At 40.5% G+C, this 20,664-nt stretch overlaps 1 protein-coding gene and 1 long non-coding RNA gene across 6 annotated transcripts in view; one reads left to right on the plus strand and one right to left on the minus strand.

Moving 5' to 3' along the window:
* Positions 1 to 6,716: 6,716 nt before the first annotated feature.
* On the plus strand, positions 6,717 to 13,062 carry LOC311436262. The gene is made up of 5 exons (XR_014692706.1): positions 6,717 to 6,839; positions 10,123 to 10,230; positions 10,791 to 10,930; positions 11,661 to 11,704; positions 12,812 to 13,062. It is a non-coding gene; the product is annotated as an uncharacterized lncRNA (long non-coding RNA).
* A 133-nt stretch (positions 13,063 to 13,195) lies between these two features.
* The window catches only part of DKK2 (dickkopf WNT signaling pathway inhibitor 2), a 52,884-nt gene continuing 45,415 nt past the window's right edge, over positions 13,196 to 20,664 (minus strand). For all 5 annotated transcript variants that reach the window (XM_084518281.1, XM_084518284.1, XM_084518282.1 and 2 more), the window contains 3 exons: positions 16,240 to 16,390; positions 14,839 to 14,988; positions 13,196 to 14,323 (listed from right to left, as the gene is read on the minus strand). In XM_084518281.1, coding sequence (XP_084374407.1) covers positions 14,073 to 14,323; positions 14,839 to 14,988; positions 16,240 to 16,390 — 552 coding nt within the window. In that variant the 3' untranslated portion in view covers positions 13,196 to 14,072. The remainder of the gene's footprint in view (positions 14,324 to 14,838; positions 14,989 to 16,239; positions 16,391 to 20,664) is intronic.

The following is a 20,664-nucleotide window of genomic DNA, read 5'->3' on the forward strand; positions in this document are numbered from 1 at the left end:
TTAGAGTGACAAGGAGCAGGCTTCTTACTTGGAGAGAAAATTCAGAATATGGTGAAGGCACAGGTCCTACCATCCTCCCGTCTCAGGGTATATCCTTCATGCGTTGAGGTACCTCACTGTACCCCACCTAACAGCCAGGAAGCAGCTATTAGCTTATCACTGTAACTAAAATCAATATGGGATGAGAATAAGCAATACACTGGGGGACTCATTATTTGTCTTCCAGATGCAGGGGGTGAAGAAAATATGGGAGTAACTGTTTGCCTTACAATAGCCGTATTCTGATGGCCACAATCCAGGCCCTGACTAATGACTTTGAAATGCTGAGGACAGAAGTTAAACAGGCATCTAGATCCTGGACCCCGCTGGGGAACCCCTGATTAGCGTGTGGAGGGCGAAAAGCAAGGGAAGCACTGAAACTTGAAACCAGGCCAAGAGAATAAAACCCAGAGGGCTTGTGGCTCTTGCAGGTAATAACAGGGACTGTGTCCATAGGAGGGTAAAAGAGACCATCCAGAGCAGGGTAAACCACGAAACCAGAAGACTTGAACAGGCAGATTGAGGGGTCTGGTGGGAGAGGGTTCTTGCACATTTTGGCCATGGCTTAGGGAAGGCACAGTCACCGAGTGATGGGTCTGCACCGAGCCTTGCCGATCCAGGCACCTCGGTCATTGCTGCATCAGAACGTGTGGAAGAAGGATGGTCGGTGCTAGGGGAAGCCCTGGAAAGCCATAAGTGCCTGTTCAGAAGTCCAGTGGGTAAGAACATTACCAAACCTGACAAACACTGCTGGGAGTCTGTTTAATAGCTTTGCTGAAGGAAGTTTTCCAGGTTTCCAGAATGCTGTGCTCTTCTCATGCTGTCTGATTTTTCATTGTGCATCTTTCTTTCTTTGACTTACAGACAACTGAACATAAAACCAGAGATTTCTCCAACTCTCTGGCAGTCTCTGCTGCTTTTGGGGGCAAAAACTTGGTAGCATTCTGGTAATCTTTGATTTTTTCCCCACATAACTTTAAAAAGAGGTGTTTTTTAAGTTTCTGTTGTAGAAGTATGTGTGGATAAGCATATCCTTGGCACAGCTGAAATCATCTGAGGTATTGCAATTATTTTGCAAAGGTTATCTAGATCTTGGTGTCATTATTCAGTTTAAATGTGCTATTGAGCAACAAAATGTGTGAATCTGGGAAAAATGGATGTCTGGGTTATGTTCTATTTTCTCTGTTTGTAAGTAACCATTGTAGATGTACTGTCTGAATAGTAAGGAGAAATTCAAAGCTTAAAAAAAAAAAAAAAAAAAAAGTAGGGAACATTAGAAATGGAAGCATCTTATTAGGCCATGAGTGAAGATTTACAGCCTGTGCTATGTGTGTAGACATCTATCCCATCTGAGTCAAATGGCTAATGGTATAAAGTTTCTACGTGGTGAGACCATGGTACTTTCTATAGGAGTGGAGCTTGAGAAAACATCTCCTTGCTGCCAGAAGCCTGTGGAGAGGACGTTTCTGTGCCTTTCTTCTTGCAGAGGTTTCACTGTTGGTGTTATTTATGAGAAACCCGCCAATGCCAGGCCTGATTTTGCTGGACAGTATACAAATGGTACATACAGTAAGAGACAGCTTCCCTGCCTTGAGGAGATTTTATGTAAATACACAAAATGCAAAGGAAAGGGAGAGGGGTAGAACATAGCTATCAATGTTGTGATGATAAACGATATGCTAATACTCCATTTTTGGCAGGGAATTGTTATTTAGGGATTAGAAAGACAAGGAAAAGGGGAGAATTGTGGAAAACAGAAAAGGGGAGGAGAGGAAGATAAGGGCAGCTGTGGAGTAAAGCAGAGGTGAAGGGACTGCGAGGTGAGAGTGATACAGGGTTGGATTAGAGGAGACCGTCTCTGCAGGACACGTTTCCTTTGACATTATGTTGTCCAAGTGCCTGGTTTCATGCTGCAAGGCAGGGAAATTGGCTTTCCTTCTCTAAGCCCTCGAGAAGCTGTTCTCACAGCCTGAGTGAGAAAGCCTGAGCCTTTTGAGTGTAAAGGATCTGTTTAAAAATACTGTTTATTTTCCTAGAACTGTAAATTCAATTAGATCATTATAGTCATTTTAATATGATCTCATTCAGATATGTGAAGATTAGTTCAATTTACTGCATGTACAGGGAAAACCAGAGTAGAAATGTAGCCCTTGACATTTGGTATATAAAGTTTAATTCATGTAGAAGTTAGAGATTTTTTAAGTGCTAAATACAGATAGTTATTTGTTGGATATGTATTTTTAGGTTATGGCTAAGAACAGGCATTGCCTGAGAACTGCTACGTAACAGAATTCTCTCTATATATATTTTATTTTTATTTTATTTTTGTATATTATGTTAAAGTGGCTGTCTTTCCCTACCTAAAAGCTCAGTCTGCCATTGGTGTCCATGCAGAGCTGGGTCCAGCTTTGTCCCAGAGCTCCAGGCTCAGTCAGTAAATACCAGCAAACGAAAGCTGGTGGGTAGCCTGGCTGCAACCTTCCTGGTTCACAAGTCTTCCTTACCTTTCAACCACAGAGTACATGTAAGCAAACACTGAGAAGAGAACTGTCCTGAGGCACAGCAGCTTTCCAAAAACTGAAATATAGCAATTCCAAAGAAAAATAGCCAGAAAAGCTGACCCTGAGGAGAAATCTTGCCCCTTTAGAGGAAGGAGTGAAGTGATCGTTTTGGTGAGACTTCTCAGTTTCTAATGGTTTTTGCTAGTACAGAAAAGGCTGATAACATTAAGAAGAAGTGAGGGAGGAAGGAGTTAAGCTTTTGTTCTACTTAGAAGGGGGGGAAATGACAGTCGTATACAAGAGGTCTTTCAGTGCCCAACTTGGGTTTTTAAGGCTGGCATCACTTTATGGTCAAAAGCTGTATAGCATTCACTGCATTTATGGGCAGCAAGTACTGGCTTCCTTTAGACCTTGTTATATTCCATATAATTTAATGAGTTCCTGTTTTACAAAGCTTATTTTGGCTTACATTCTTTCCCTGAGCTGGTAGATGAATGTCTCTTAGTGGCCATATGAACCAGCCTGGCAGGCACGGCACCAGATAGGTGCTGTGGCATCAGCTACCAGGCCCCAGCTGCCCAGCATCCCTGAACTCCTGCAGGGTGACACCTGTATGGGTTCGGCACCCTCAGGGACATCCCTTTGAGCTGGGAGACACCTGCAGATGCACAACTCCATGTAAATGTGGCGGGGCTGAGCTCTTCTGTCCCCAGGAGGTGTCCACGGGCCTGCAGGCCCAGCACATCTCCCTGAGGGCTGTGATGGCTGTGAACAAGATCACGTCGCCTTGCTGAGCACGGATATGCTCTATCCCTAGGAGAATTTTGGGGGGTTTTGATAGGAGTGTGGGAGCACACAGCCCCTGAGGAGACCCCTCCTTGTGGGCCGTGCCATGTCACTCAGCAGCACCTGTGGCCTGACTCTGGCATGCGAAGCGGCCCCTTGGAGAGGCACCTGTCAGGAGGAAAGAAAGGATGTGTCTCCCAAGCTTATTTCCACCCTGGGCCTCATTAGAACAAAACGAGGATTGCCAGTTGGACCAAAGCTGAGCGGAGCTGGGAACTCTCCCTCTCTGGGAAGGGGTCCAAGACCACCGACCACCGTGCGCGCAGAGCGTTTTACCAGCACATCATCAGGACAAGCTGGATTCCCCCGGTGGCGGCTGGACCTGCACCGGGGTGCTTCAGGTGGAAGGTCCCAGGGTTTAAAATTGCCTTGACAAAGCACCCTGCTCTTACCCCGTCCTAATTAATGGTCCTGTCTAGGCCCTTCTCACAATCGGCTCCGCCGCTGGAGCTGGCCAAAGCCTGCACCTGTCCTCGCTCCCCCTAGCAGCCTGTTTTTAATTCACAGCCCCGGAGTCGCCCTTCCATTGTCCAGGGTTAGGTTGCTGCATTTTCCAGGCAACAGATTAGAAAAAGAGATAGAAAAATGATTTTAGCATATGACTGTCATGCATCATTTATTTAAAGAAAAAAAACAACTAACTGGAAGGTCCATCTCCTGCTTGTTTGCCTTGCCTATCTGAGAAATGGAATTTAAATTACCATGTTGCTTTAGGAGCAGTTTGTAATCCCACTGTACCAAAGCCCTTGGTTTTTCATGGGATGGGAACAGCAGATAATCAGAGTTTCTGCAGTTAGCAGAAGTGATGGTGAGTGTAATGGCAAGATATGCTCTAAAGCATTATTGTTGGAGGTGGAAGCATCCAGCTGCAGAACCAGCCATCCTGCCTGGCTGGAGGACACACCGAAGGACTTGCTTGTATCAGCTTGCTAGGATCTGCAGGGTGTGTATCTTCTGATACCTGCAGCTTGGTTCACGTTCCCACTGAAAATGTGGAATAACTTCTCAGAGCCAGTAACAGGCTCATATTTACAAAGAGTATGAGATTTTTCACTCTTGTTTTAGCTCAGTGTATTTCTATCCTCTTTTTAATTTGTAAGCTAATATTATTTTATTTTTTTTCTACTGCTGGCACCAGGCATGCTTTCTGGCGTAAGATCCCCCCAACATGGGCGTTTCGTGGACCGCAAGTTGAAACCTACTGTCATGGGAGGCAGGGCAGTGCTGTGTTTTCATTTTGTTTTAGGAATAAGGAACATAATGATCCTGCTTGGTCCTTGGCTCTAGATCTCCAAATATTTTTCTTAGTATTTGACCCTCTCTTCTTTCCTGCTCTCCTCCATATGCTGCTTAAACCCTGCTCCCTTTTGTGCACCAGAAGTATAATTCGTCTACTTTACCCGTACCTTTACCCCTCTGAAAGCTATTGGTCTGATGTTAAATACTTTACTAAGTGGAGAAAGAGGCAAGCAGCAGACAGACATCTACAGGAGCAGCCTCTAGAATGGAGCAGGCTTGTCTGTATGGCTAATTTTGCTGAGAAATCTAAATTTCAGATCGTTAAAATTAACTGAAAGGAATCTTGTGCCAGGTCTCCTCTTTGACTAAATCCCTTATTTAGTATCTACATTTTTTGAAACATTAGAACTAACAACTATAACAATGTAGTGAAACTTCAAATTCCCAGGGATAGCCAAAACTGCTGTTTCTAGAGATAACATATTTTCTGACCCTCATACCAAACAGAAGAAAGAAAATTACACTCCATTTCTCATTGCTGATGAGAAATCAGCAATCAATTCTCATTCCTCAGAACTGTAACATTATTTCTGTGATGGATACTTAGAGAGGGAGAACCAAAGTTTACAGTGTTTGCTATGGCCTGAAGAAATTTTCTAAATATCAAGGTTGCAGTGTTATTTTTTGCAAACCAGATGCAGCATAGGTAATGAGCCATTAGTATAAAATGTATGTTTATCTAGAGCTGAGGAAACATATTAGTCCACAATCAAAACTTCCTTCTACCTTCAGATGGAAGAAATGACAGAAAATAATTAATCTGCACAGGTTTTCCTGCCAGCTCTAGCTCTGATGAGCTTTAAAGTGCAGCATGTATCTAAGTGTCTCCACAGGCACAGGTTTAAATGTCAGCAGTGCTGATACAAGTATTTAACTGCTGAGCATTTTAGCAGTTACCATGCTTATCCCAAAAGCCAAAGCCTCACTGATTTTCTTAGATGTAAAAGCCTCCAGCATCATCTGTACAGACGTCAAAACCTCCTTCTACCTCTCTTTAGCTATTCTTTCATGCGAATATGTTCTTTCTGCAAAAACGGCTGTATTACAAAGACTGTGAAGAAGATTGAGAAGTGAGTAGCTTTCAGTGCAGAAGTACCTTGATGAGGAGAAGCTAGGAGGTTCTAGATGTTGCCTTAATCTGGCAGAAAAATTCCAAATAAAAACAACCAGAGACAAGCCAGATGTGTTTAAGTAAGGAGCAAGCCACCCCCTCTCTTGGTGACTTCCAACTGAGAGGACTTTGAAGGAATACTATGCATGGGAATAATGTGATAACCTAACATTTCCTTCCGATGCTCTGAATTTTAAATTCTGGTGTGATGGTTACCTTTTCTGTCTTGTTATGTTATAGCACTTCATCATCATCTTCACAGTAGTTTTCCTCCCAAAATAGCCAGTTAACCCTTAACACCCAAGCCCAGATCTACTTATTTCTTGTGAATCTCTTTTCCTACAAATGTTTTCTACCCCTTGCTACTGATCTCTGAAGTCTTTTCAGTTCTTCAGTGGATGTTTTCTGGTTTTATATTTTTCAGGAAAGGTGACCTGTGCCACATGGTGACACGAGGATGTTGGATAATATTACACAAGTGCTGCACCTCAGCTGCTCCCACTGACATCTATGGGACTTTATGGGATCATCAGTAAGTCAGGCGCTATATACTGTAAGTGTTTATGTTTCAGAGAGGTGTTGTAGGAAAAATACTCAGGCTGTACTGAAAGAAACAGGAATTTTAATGTTTAGTTCAAAATGACCTGTTCCAAAGTTCATCTCACATTTTCTTTGCTGTTTGTCTTCTCAATTTGTTAGTGCTCAGTAGAAAAGAGAAACAACAGATCTGCTCTTTCTTCTACATTTCTTGCAATTATGCTGATTTAAATTCTGCAATTAAGCAGTTGGAGGTGAAATATTCCTGAAAGATTCTGCAAATTCTAGCAGGACTTTTTAAAGGCAGAAATGCAAATCAGTATCCAAAAATAAATTTAGACTTGAACTCTTGGATTGAAAATTACCTTCCTGCGTTGTTTCTAGGACATGTAAAATTACTCTGACACCAGCAGAGGAGCCCATTAAATACATGACTGGTCATGTATAAATGAACCTCTTTGCTTGGGCGGGGAAGACAGTGACAAGGAAGATGACCTTTATTAAAGGTAAGACACAATTTAAGTAATTCTGTCTTTTGTTAAAATGTTTTTTTTTGCAAAGCAAGGTTTCTTCATATGAGCATCTTCCTATATGCTTATTTTTGAAAAAGTGTTTCACCAGTGGTGATAATGACCATTAAAATATGAATTATATTGATAAGAACTTAGAGATTTATGGCCTTGTGGTGGAAACTGCCTTTTTATATAACTACTTATTTTCAAGAAGTAATTATCACGGCACACCCAGAGTGAAACTGTGTTGCTGTAAATGCTGAAGGGTATACAGCAGTGGAATGCATACCTTGATGGTGATTTAACAGCCTTGGTGTCACTCAGGCATTCAGCTGAGTTGTACTAAAGTGTTTATGTACTTATAGTTTGAGTCATTAGGATAGACTCTGTACAATACAAGGCAAATACTAAACAGTTGCAATCTGTCATGGTTCACTTTTAGTCTTCAGCATTATCTTTAGGTGGAAATTTTCTTCTTTTGATTTCTTCTGCTTTTTGAAGATGTATTTATTCTGTGCATTGCACGATATGGTCTGTAGTTGCAGTTGCAGAATGATGCATTTCTATAAAAGGTTTTAATAAATGATTCTCAAAATGTTTGAAAGTTGATACTTGAATAAACATGAAGATTTCTGGATACTGCTCTGAAGTATTTAAACCTTTTGAGTATAGATTTTGAACTGCAAAATTCATGAAAACAGGCTCTGCAATGGGAATTACTTTTGTAAGATTCTAGTCATCAAACCAGTGATAATATGAGAACTGTATTTTGATGTTTCCTCATCAGACTAAATCCAGAGGTGCAGAGAGATGAAAAATAATGTGACAAATTCAGTTTATGATATACTTTGAAATCTCACTGGACACTAGTAGTAGAGGGAAGGCCTCTCAACCAGTAGTTAGTTACAGTCATCCTGATGAATTTCTAATGGGGATCATTTTTGACTTGTAGACTCCCACAGACGTTGATCTCCACACAGGTTAGAAGGAAGCTCCAGGATATAAAAAACAGTAGCTTTCAAGTAGTTCAAAACTTGAATAGATTAACTCAATAGTTTTGGAAATTTAACGCAATATTATCAGTTAACAGCATTCTGCTTTAGGAACAGACAATGTTGCCCCTTCTGAACTTATCTCTATAGAAGAGTTAAACATCTTTTGAAACAGAAGAGTCAATGCTTCTTTTGAGAGCATACACACAGATATTTTCTTTTATCATTATCCATTGTTCTAAAGAACCATTGCTTACAATATCCTTAACTGCTCAGATAAAGAAAGAATACACTACCCAAATCATTTGGGAGTAGATTTTTCTAAAGTTTTCCAAAGCTTTGGGCAGTCATTGGATTCATTAATATGGGATATTCCAAAATTCCTTGCAAGTTTCTTCCAGAGCCATATTATTCATTATTTTCTGTGTGTGTATATATTCATTTATTTATTTTTTACAACTCCATTAAAGATTACAGTCTCTAAGGAAAAAAACATCAATATCTGTGAGATCTAGGCTTACAATTTTACTGAATTATGGAACGTTTGATTTGTAGTTGATTTTTTTAAAAAGTTTGCAAACCTATTGAGTGAATGTTGATGAATAACGTACTCTCAAAAATAAAGAATAGCTAGTAAGAAATAGAAATCAGCTACGCACATCATAGCAGTCGCATAGGTATGCATTTCTGATCTGTTGACCACTGCTCAGCCAAATTTTATAACACCATTGGAGAATTATATCATAAGGTTTGCCAAGGACTCTAAGACTAAGATTTGTGCCAGGGAGTCTTGTTGTGTTAATTATGTGTTCCTTCCTACTCCTTTTCTATATAGAATTTTCCTGAAAAAAAAAAAAAAATAAATAAAAAAGCATGCTTCTTAAAATGTTAATTTCCTCTAAAAGATTATTTCCTCTGCTTCAGGAAGTTGGCATGCAGCAAACCACTTCTAAATCAAGCTGCAAGCCGGTACTGTAAAAAAACAAAGAGTTTATTGGTACCAGACATTTGTAAATAAGTAATTGACACTCATGCTATAACAATAAGCAATTCCAAAAAAAACAGGGAGCTGCCAGAATAAACAAGTTTGCAATGAGCTCCATCCAATGCTGTATATCCATCAGGGTCAGTCCCATCAGTGGTGGTCAAAATAATAGCTCTGGAAGCAGCTGGAGTTCTGCAGCGCAGAAGCCCTCTCCTGTTTTTGTCTTTCTTCCCTCTCTGCAGTTTTCTAGTAGGATTCCTAGGCATGGGCAGACTCCTAGCTATAGCAGTGCTGTCTGAACAGTGGTTCAGAGGGTTGGCAACAAATTTGAAACCTCTGGAATCACTGGGGTTTGGATACGCAGAGAACCAAGGTGAGATGCGTGCCTGGAGCACAGTGGCTCAAGGCTTGGGATTTTGAGGGAAAGGAATCGCTCACCACTGGGGCAGCGCTGTGGGGACAAGGCTCAGGAGCAGTGCAGGATGTGTTTGTCCTTCCTCTATTCTTGGTGATTGCACAGGGATATGGTGAAAACATGGCTTTTACAATAGCATTTAATTAATTTTTGAGGCAGAGTCCCCTTCCGCCCATATTTCAGGCTTTTGGTTGGCTCTCTCCCATCCACCCTCCCCACCACCATTTTCTGTGCTCTCTCCTTACCTCCTGCACTTCTGCCTTCAACAGGTCTCTGAAAAGCTGGCAGAACCATGAGAGGGGCCACAACAGACCTTTGCAGTTTTTCAGCAAATTACAATAATTATGCTAAAGTTAAAAGTTAAATGTCATGTAAGAATGCGTGTAGGGTCTGCGTTGAACCATAGGCACTCTTTGGTAACCATGGACATGTTAAAAATGTATTGGATAATGGGGCACCTGCGCATAAAGTTTCTGTTCAACGGAGAGTGAAATGTTATAATCTAAATAGGTGATGGTGTCTACACAGCTCTTTTAGAAAAGAAATTTTTGAGAGTTAGAGAATGGATCTCAAGGCTCCTAAAAGCCTTGGCTTGGTGTACCTGCTATATGATGAGTTTCTGTTGGCCTTGACCTTCAAGATACTTTTTTAAAGTGTTGTTCCTAGAAGGAAAGACAACTGGAAGGGTGAAAAGAAAATTCTTTGATAGAATTTAACTCTTTGATTGGGGGGTGAGGTTGCAGATCTCTGAAGTGAAAACTGAAAGGGCTGGCAAGTTGTTAACAACGAAACGTTTAGGAATGTCTCTTCTTACTCTCCAGGTCTGTGTCCAAGAAGGGTCATGTGTCTTGTTCTTGTCTTTTTTTTTTTTTTTTTTTTTTTAAGTTGGCACAAATAGCAGAAAAAAAGCCAGAAAACAAAGAAGATGTATAGAAGATATACGGAATTCCAGTGAATTGTATTTTGGTGTCAGATTGGTGTATGCTGTTGAAAGTAAGTGCATAAATCTATTTTAATTGCTTGCATTAAAAAATAAAAAATAAAGTTTAAAATCATAAATACTATAGGTTGCAAACAACACAAGACAAAGCAAATAGTACAGTAATAGATACACGCCCACATATATACTGTAAATCAAATATATGCTGCTAGACAGTAGAAATCCATTATTTTTTTTGAAAGTTAGTAAGTTTTTCCAAAGAGATGTTGCGTTGCTGAGGCTATTCTAGGCTAATAGGAAGAGTATTTTAATTGTTCAGCAATAATCTCTTCAGTACTTGTGTCATGACAGCAGATTTCTGAAATGTTACTGAGCCAAAGTCACTCTTAATTCCTTTGATGAGTGAACCAGTGAGTGAGAGCAATTATCCCCAAATTTAGCTGTTCTTTTATTCTTAAACTGATGTATAGTTCCCCAAAATATTAACTGAATAGCTTCTAAACACTTCAAACTTCAGCCTTGCGAAACTGCTTGCATGCTATTCAGTTCAGCTATGTTGCTCAGTATTTGTGGTGTGCGAAGAACTGCCTGTGCCTATTGTTTTTGTTCCCAGATTAAATCTCTGAAGGCTTTGGCAGTTTCAAACTTTGTTGAAGTCACTGGGATCTGAAGATGCTCACAACTTTGTAACCCTTTTAACAAACAACACCATAATAATAATAATAATTTTCAAAGGCCTACCCACCAAATACTGTAAGTAACAGTAGCAAAACCTTTTCATTTTGTACAAACACCAGTGCTTCTGGGAGACCATTCCATTCTCCAAATGTACATATGTTTGAGCAAAGGGTTCCCAGAAACAAGCAACAAGAATATTGAGACCATTGCTCAATAACCACGGTTTTTATTTTGCAATAGTTATTGAGATCTGCAGGGGTTTTCCTGGGTTCAAAACTTGGCTGTTTTTAGTAGCAATATTTTCAGTTGTGTCATATGAATTGTTTCATTTTGTTAGAGCTGAATGCTGTTATCTGCCATTTCGGAATTGCTAGCTATGTATCTTGGAGCAATGTAGTTGTATGCTGTACAAATAGCAAAAACCTATAGCAAAATGCTGTGTAATTTGAAAGTTGGCTGTACTCTCTGTGAGTCTCTCGGGTTTGTATCACTATCCAGGGGATGTATCTGAGCACCTTTGTTATTTAGCCTGGTTGATTGAACATTATGCACCTAGATTCACTACTTTCAAAACTTATTCTTGAATGTTCAGGTGGAAATTCTCTCTCAAGAGATATTTATTTTAATTTTTTTTTCATATAGATAATTGCCACTTAAGCCAGTTTTGCGGAAATGACACATGGAGATTTTAAGATGACCTTCACATGTTTTACCGAAACTTAGCCTACATAGGGTTTTGAGACACAAGTACGATCAGATTCTTTTTCTTGTACAGCTAAAAAGCATATATGCTTTTTTCCAACAGGTTTGCATAGCCTTCCAGAAAGAACTACTCTTCTTAAGCAGCAGGTAAGGAAAAGAACTTGGGTAAAAGATTTGGGGAGGAACAGGAAAGGACATTTAATATATTTAATCTTATTATACATTTTTCTACATTAAAGTCAACAGGCTGCAAATATATTCTGCTACAAAGCTTTTTGTAAGAAATATCTCTATAAGAAAATACATCTCATTAAACATTTCCTGTAAATAAATTATCCCAAATAACTACGGTTTGTAAGAGGAAAAGGGAGGGGGCTAGGCCAATGATAGGAAAAGATAAAAATTGCTGAGAGCCCATTTCTGCAATCCCCCCTCCCACCCCCCCACCCCTCGCTCAAGCTGGGTTACATTTTCTTTTACATGTCATCACAATGAAGGCAGTAGAGCTCCTCTGTCAGTGTAAACAACACTTGCAGAATTGGTTCCTGTATTTTTTGAGTATTTGAAGTGATGCTATTTGTAAGCCTTATTCCTGCTTCAATTATGCGAGAAAAACTCCTCTGAAATAACCAGAGTTAAACTGGTAGGACTGTGAGATTAAAGTCTGACCGAGACTATTAAAAACAGAAGAAACTATCTCAGAGCAGTCCCTCTAGACCAATAAAAACCAACTCCAGTAGGGAAAGAGGCTTGTGAACTACTCTTATTTATACTCTTATGAAAGATAAAGGTAACGTAGCTGAGGTCTGTGTTCTAATTAGGAAATCTGAGTAGGGGTGTATAAAAGCTATAGCTTTAAAACAACCACTGATAGAGACATGTCAGTGGAAAAAGGTGTTTAAAGTATGGGTGACATGGTCTTAAAACTATATACTGGTGTCCTTGCTTTCAGAACTGATTAAACAGAAAGATCTCTTGTGTTATAAAACATGACAGTGGGTAATTTTAGACAGCTAATTATGGTTTAGCATTAGGTCAGTTATAGAATTGGACTTTTTAAAAAAATTATCAGTCTCTTTACCAATGTCTATACAAAGGAATACTTGCAAATAAGTAAAATAAAAAAAAAAAAAAGTTTGAAAAGACCTGTGATAGAAATCAAACGATGTAGGCTGTCCTTTTTTAACCAGTACACAAACAATGTAGAGTTGTTAGCTGTTTTCACAGTCCACGTACTTCCATCACTCCTGGCAGAACAGTCCAGACTGAGAAAAGATCAAGTTCAGGTTGGATACACACGAGCCTGGTGTGCTGCAACATCCCATGATGCTTAACAGGTCAGTGTGGTCACACCATCTTCTTGCAGCCTTTTCTGCTGGAGAGGAGGTGCTCACAAGAGCCAACTCTTTTTTCTTTGCTACCTCTAAGAAACAAATCCATTTACGCTTCTGCAGAGTGCAACCAGATTGAACACTGCTAGCAAACTGTGGCCCATTGCTACAATTAAAATGTAAAACTCTGAGTTTATAGTGCTATGGGCTAAATCCCCCAATGAGTGCCTACACTGTCTGTTACAACAGCAACAGTGGCACAATTTCATAGCTCTTCATGTTATGTACTTCAACACTCTGCTGTCTCTTTTGGAAATGTCTATAATGCATGTATGTTTAGGCAAAGAAAGTATATTTAGGACTAACGAGCAACTGCCTGTATATAATTCTGGATTCAGCATGCGTGTATTTGCTTCATCTGTTCAGTCCAATGTATACTAGCAGTAAACCGAGACAAATACAAGCGATTAAGTACCATACTATGACATTGAACTACATAAAGCATTTCAGTTTACCTAAATATACGAAATAAAACCCTGTTTAAAGGCCTCTGACTAGAGAAATTGCTGCTGTCTTGGAATCGCAAGATGGCAAGTTTTCACCTCTTTTGCAAGGGCCTGCAAAATGTAGCACTCGTGTAGCACTCTTGTCCTGCAGGAGCGCTTTGCTGAAGTGTCAGCCCTGAATGACGAGAGTGTATGGACATTCACAGTAACTGCATTTCCCTCTCTCACACCTGCCATGTGTATTTTAGTGACCAATAATGTGTTGACAGACAAGCCTTCCTGGAATGCACTGCTTCCTATATGTACAATGTATACAATTTATTTAGCAGGCACTGTGATGCTGGAAAACCCCTGTAGCCCATACACTGAACCCCGGAACATCATGGGACAGCACAGCAAGGTAAGTGGCATTAATTTCCACCGCGCTTGTTTGCATACTAGCATTTTCCCACAACCTGTAGGAGTTATTTACAGAAGAACTGCACAGTGGGAAATCTCCAGCTGCTCTTGTGTTTGCCACCAGCTCAAAAAGAAATGCGTTTGTGACTTCTTTCTACTCCTACCCTAACTGTTGCTTAAGCCACTCCTCTTTCACGTGCAGTCCTTGTTTCCCACCATGCTGTAACGCATTAAATACATACAACCACAGTCACTTGATGCTGCCTTCCCAGTCCTCACTCAGATTTTCTGACATACGTGAAGTCGTGATTTAGAAGAGGAGGTCGCGTCTTTCCATACTTTGCAAGACAGCCCCTTGGCACAGTCACATCGTTGGAAAATCTCCAGTCCATGGGAGCCTTTCTTGCGCTGTTTGGTGCACACCTCCCCCTGGTGCAACACAGGCTTGCAAATTTTGGTCCAGAAATGGCGAGCACAGCAGTGTCCTTCAATACAGTCTGATGACCGCAGGCAGGGATCGCCTTCGTGTCCTAAAAGGAGTAAGCAAACTATTTTACCTCAAGGGAAAATGTGAAAATACAGGTTCAGTGCAGTCTGATGCCAATGAAGCTCAGAAAAAGGAGAGATGATATTTCCATCTGTGGCTATTTGAAGGACATAAACACAAGGGAAGAGATGAATTAGGAAGGTTTGGGAGGGTAATTGGTGCAAACTCTCCCAAGACTTAGGAAGGAGACTACAGGTTTGTAAGCACAATGCCAAGTGCTTAATTACATGACTGTTATAAGAGGAGGATGTGTACGGTCTTGCACAACTGAAAAATGAATTTTCGGTCCCCTCTGATACAGAGAAGACGGCAGATGCTATTTCAATCACAGGAATTGTTGGTTGATGTTACATCGCTTCTGGAGTTGTGCTCTGAATTCTCACGATAGAGATTCATGACCTGGGAAATGACTGTTGCTGCTTTGCATTGCTGTACTTAAACAGCAATAACAGGAGAGTTACTAACTAACGAGACAGTGCAGTGCAAATGCGCTCTTACCTTTTATGTGTGACAGCTTGGACTGTGGCCTCCCTAAGTTTTGCCATCCCAAATCCTTGCTAGCATAATGACCGTTCTTCTTGTTGCGGGGCCCGTCTAGAGCAGGGATGTGAGGCGTAAGGATGCTTTCAGTTACAGGTACACAAATACCTATGGGGAAAAGTCGGTCAGTCATAGATTTCAACAAGAGGAAAAGCAGCTGAGGAACATACTTGGGCTAGGATTGGGACTGGAACCATGAAAGCGAGGGGGTGCTGGGCTCAGCTCCAGCAACTCTCAGCTCTCATCACGGCTCTGTCACTGATCCCTGGCCCCTAGTTTCATCACAGCAGTGCTTCACTCACTGTCACTGTCTTGCTGTCACACTGGCTTTATGGTCTGAGCATCTGGAGACTGCCTTGGAGACATCTCTCTCTGATCTCAAGAGGAGAGTGTGGGAATGTAAACAGTACAGTTAGACCCCCCCCCCAGGGAAAGTATCCCTAGGATTGATTGGGTCTCTTCTGCCTCCTTACAAATATGGATTCTTTGCAGTTTTCCTGCAAATCAAGACACATTGAATGCAGCACTTGAAAAGATGCTGTGATTTTTGTCAGTGGCTTCATCATCTGGCGGTTTCCCCAGCCCAGAGGAGGAAAAAGTCTGGTTGTACACAAGCCTTAAACGTAAAAACTACTATTATAGATAATGAAGTGGAGAAAAGGTTTAAAGATACATTAAAAATACATACATATATTCCTTGCAGTGCAGGATATTAGAAATGGCAACTGTGGCTTCCTGCACAGGCGTGCTTCAGGGAGGGGGAGGAAGGGGAAGGAGGCAGGGGAGATTGAACAGCCTCTAGCCTGGCACAGCTTTTGAATTTCAACTCATGCTGCACTGTCACAGCTGTCCCTCTTTTCCCTTCTTGCCTCTCTTCCCTTCCCCTTCCAAGCTAGGCACCATCTGGTCCTGCATTGATATGACAACCATGAATCCACTTGGTCTAATTTTACTCTTTAATGGCCTCTATTTCTCTTGGCTCGTTCAGCATAAAACTTCCCCTGTCCAACCACACAATGGATATGCAGTTATTAAATGGAGTCACAGATCAGACTGGTTTCCTATGATTATTAGATCTTGCACTTCTCTAGAATTAGAAGAGAAAGAAGATCACTCAGCATCTTTTCTAAGCCAAAAGAAAAAGACAAGTAAAGCTTATAGCTGATGATATTTTCAGCTTCAGTAAAAATACTGGATAAAATCCCTTCAGTAAAAGGGATTCTATTTTGATTTAGGAAAGAAACTGGAGTTACCCAGAAACAAATACTTCTGCTGAGAACATTTGGAAATCTCTTTTCAGTAGATACTATCAAAATGCTGATTTTACAGAGGGAAAAGAAGAAATGACCAAAGAAGTACCATTGTTGCAGCGATTCCCAGGGCAGCACATTCCATCTCTGTGGCAACGCTTCTTCTTCCTCCGGCATATCATGCATGCAGATGTTGCTTGATGAGGACTGTGACAGTACCGCCCGACTTCACATTCCTTATCGTTGGTGCAAGGATAGGCCTGGTGGGTAAAAAGAAAAGTGAATCAGTGTGCAAGGGATGTATATAGTCCGTTTCCAAATAAAATAAATAAAAATGAAGAAACCTGCAAGTGAGATACCATTTGCTTCGACTAGGAGATAGAGGTAGGGACACTTTACAGCAATACTTATGCTTAAGCTGCTGGTGGAACTGTATGACAACGTCAGGAATTACAAAAATACAACCAGGTCCCTTGGTGATCATCTTTTCTTGCCTCAAACATACGTTGGCACAAGAGAACTTGTAGTTCTGTGGGTTCCAAGTTCTCAGCCCTCTGATTCATAGACGAGAACTTAAAACTCTACAGTGAAGAAAAAAACAGAGCCAGAAAACTTGTCTCAGTAGCTGAAAGTCCTGATACACTCTGCAACAGGCAACGTTTGAATTTGTCTTAATTCCATGAAGGAATTTTGCTTTGACAGGTGTCAGGTAGGATAGTAAGGTCACTGTTCTTACAGTCAGTGTCCACACCACACTGGTACAAAATTCCTTTGTAGTTGCACCACTCCCCACTGACCCACACCATTTGGAAGAAAACAAACATCTCCATTCAGCATTTCACTTTGATAACCTTTACTTTACGTATGTGCTTAGTATACTCCTTAAACCTGCCAACTGTTAGACAACGTCCCAATGGCATACAGCACAAAATCTCTTGCACATATAATTTCATGAAAGCAGAGAGAGACATACAAATTTTTCCCATTTTCATCAAAAACAACATTATCTTACAGGAAGACTGTCTCCTAAGCAGAGGGTGAGAAGGTTCTATATTCTCCTCTAAAAAGAGAGAAGGGCAAGTTTATTGCTACAAAAGGAAAAGCCACGATGCTTTAAGGACACATAATGACACCATCACATTCCAGGATCCCTTCTGCTGACTCCCACACAGCTACAAACTATGCTCACTGTCTGCATCTAATTTTGCTGCCTATTAAATTAATCATAGATTTTTTCCATTCCTCAAAATTATACTTGAGGAATTTGTTTAGATAAAAAGATGAGAATAAATTTTGGGCACTTTCTGGAAAATGATGTTTACACTTCCTCAACTAATTTTCTCCAGTGTTTTAAATGAATCAAATTGTTGCTTTTATTGTTTTAAAAATGACTCCTGCAATTATTTAACACAAACAAAAAGCTCAATTGACTAATTTTCAATGTAGAATTATTACTTTTAAAATATTTTTAATCAAGACTTGATTTTATTGTTCTCAGGAAAGACAAACATGGGGGCTGTTGAGAATTTGCTGTGAAAACTATTCTTTTACATGGAGAAGTACCTTTTTCTGTCTCTGCGCCATTCTCTTGAGAACTGGAGAAGAAAGAGGTCTGATAATAAAAACATGCAAGATTTTCTAGCTGGGTGGACCCACGCCATTTTCCATGTGATTTCATTAGTTGTTTTCTTTTTCAAAATGTATTTTACAGTAACAAAAGAGCTGCCTGGATATTTCCAGAGTGCTGCTGCTCTGTTACTCCTGCCCTCTGAATATATGCATCTTTGAAGAGTGAAGCTAGAGTGCAGCTGTTTGGAGTAACTAGGCGTGTGCATAAGGCTTTCTCCCTTAAGAATAAGCATTTCCTCTCAAGTTCACCCTCATTCATCAGAGGAGGTCAGATCTTTTAGCTAGGAGTAGTGATAAGAGACAAATGCAAATGCTCACCTGCATGGTACACTCAAGGCGTAAGTGGATTCTACCTATTCTAGCAAAGCAGACCTAGATAAAATGCTCTCTGCTCAATCTTATCAGTCCTTCCTCTTGGATTTTTCAGCAAGGAATAATCACCAAAAAATTATGATATAGCTAAAGTAAGACCTTACTAAACTAAATAACTGAAAATGCAGAAAAGTAATTTTGTATAGATCTGTGCATGGTTTTACTGAGTTTGGAAAATACTAACACTGCTAGCAGAGGGAAATGCAAATAAAAAACAGATGAACTAGCTAAAACCTGGAGATGAAGGCATTTTAGACCCTTGTCTGTCATCAAGACCTTCATAACCGCATCTTTTTTCCAATATGGGCATGTGGTATACACCTGCAACTTGTCAGCAAGAAGCCTACTTGCAGTTTTCTTTTGGTTCCTCAAATAGCTTTAAAAAAAAGAGTTCCCTGATTCTGAATGGTGCTAACGAATGCTCTTGCGTACCATATCTAGTGTCTGTTTTACTTTTGGCTTTTAGGCTGAGTGACATTTAAAAGACATCTAAGATATGCGCCTCTCAACTTGATCTTTAAGAATGGTGAAAGTAACAAAAGGCAATTTTGACATTCAAAATTGCCAAGAGAAGCAACATACACGTAACTCAGCCTTTAGTCCCACTCTAGAGCCCTGTCCTAAACCGAGATGACATTTTTGAAATTAAAAATAAGCCAAAGCATTCCCCTACCACAGGCCAACGACTGCAGCACATCCACAAATCATTTTGTGTTACATGAAGCTCGGACAACTGGCAAGTCCACTCAAAGCCCCAAAAGACCAGCTGCCAGCCAGCTCTGTGAAAAACCTCCTTGCAAATGCCTGATGCCATCAGTTGCCTTGATCTTTCTTCCAAAACCGCCATCCATTTGGTATCTTAGCTATCAATCACTGGGAGCTTGAAACAAAAATGTCTACACAGCCTTGTCTCCTAGTCACTAGACATTCACTGGAATAACTCCTACCTCCCACAAAGTTATTTCTCCCTCTTCACCGTGCTCAGTATTCAAACACAAAAATGAAACAAAATAATATAGTGTGTACATAGCCTTGGCTAACACGAGGGAAGGAAAATGTGTTCATAATTGTCCCATTGCCAGCAGTAGCTGAGCATCTAAGTATAAATATGTACATATAGTTTAAGATACAGGATAAAGAAAAAATATTTGTAAAAACATACAAACTAACAAGAGTCCATGCATAAGTCAAGGTTTTCAGAAACTCTTACACCACAGTGCCTAAAACACAGTCTTTACGTTTGGAGAATAGCAGAGAACATTTCCTATATACAATGCAAAGACACAAATCAGTCCCAGATGGAGAGGGAAAAAGCAAGCTGTAAACCAGCTCTACTTCCCCAGCAATGATAACTAATTCTACAAGGCACTTCATCCCTTCACATTCTTCAGCTCTACATATCATTTTCTGGTCGTAAATCTCTATCCACTAAACACGGCTTTGATATTATGGGAAACCAGATGAAACTGAGATAAAATATGTAGCACTCCCTGAAGCTGCATTTAAACAATCTTGCTTAATTTTTTTTTTTTTATTTTTTTTTTTTAGCCCAGATTACATGCAATCAGGTCACTCCTAGCATGGTACAACCTAGATTTGCCTGTGATAGCGTCACATTTCCAGATTGTTTTCTGATGAAGGGCATTGTTTGCTGAGATGTTTTCTCCTCAGACATGCCAATTGGTTTTGTATCCTCCTATAAAATATACTGCTGAATATCTGTCCCAAACCAAAATGCACAGAAAAGATGTACTGGATTTTATCTTGGGGGTTTCAGGCTAGATATTTAAATGGGTGCTGCTCTTTCTGAGCCAGGATGTCCCTTACATCAGTCCACTAAGACTAACCTTTACCAACTAAGTTATAGCAACACACAAACATTATCCTTTTCTATTTTGAGACAGAGGGAATCTCCATTCTGGTCCTTCCTGAGTTTGTATTCAAAATGCCAAGAGTACATGATAGAAATACCCAAGGATGCAGTTTATAAAGGGGGAAGTGTTTTTTGTTTTTTTCCTCCAGAGTTGAAAAAGTCCTTCCAGAGCCACTACTGAGGCTCTCTCCTTTGTGTTAAGTTCGCAGTGAGGCTGAGGAAGCAAGTGATTATCTCGCTTCCATGACTAAGTGGCTAATGCCGTGCCTTTGATTTGAGGAGCCTACAGGAGTGAGGTTTATTTCTAATTTCATCTTCCCCTTTTGCCAGAGGAAATCTAGCTTAGCACCTTTCCTCAGCTGACTTGCAATGAGGCTTTCTTGATATGTTTGCTGGAGTCATTTGCTATCCCGCACATTTTATGTGGTCGCCCTGAACCACGGAGTTTCACCACAAGCTGGAATAACACCGAGTGGTGGGGCCGTGGTGCTGTGCAGGCAGGCAGCCCGAGTCTCTCTGTCTGGCACTATAAAACGTAACGCAGAAGCCCTCCAGCAGAAGAGTAAGACAGATGCTGTAATGTGCTGAAGGGTGAGTGAATAGCCTGATGGCAGGCACACGTTATAGAGCTGTGGGAGATAAGGGCTTGAATTTCAGCGT

Source organism: Aythya ferina (genome assembly GCF_964211825.1).
Source record: "Aythya ferina genome assembly, chromosome: 4".
Lineage (NCBI taxonomy): Eukaryota > Metazoa > Chordata > Aves > Anseriformes > Anatidae > Aythya > Aythya ferina.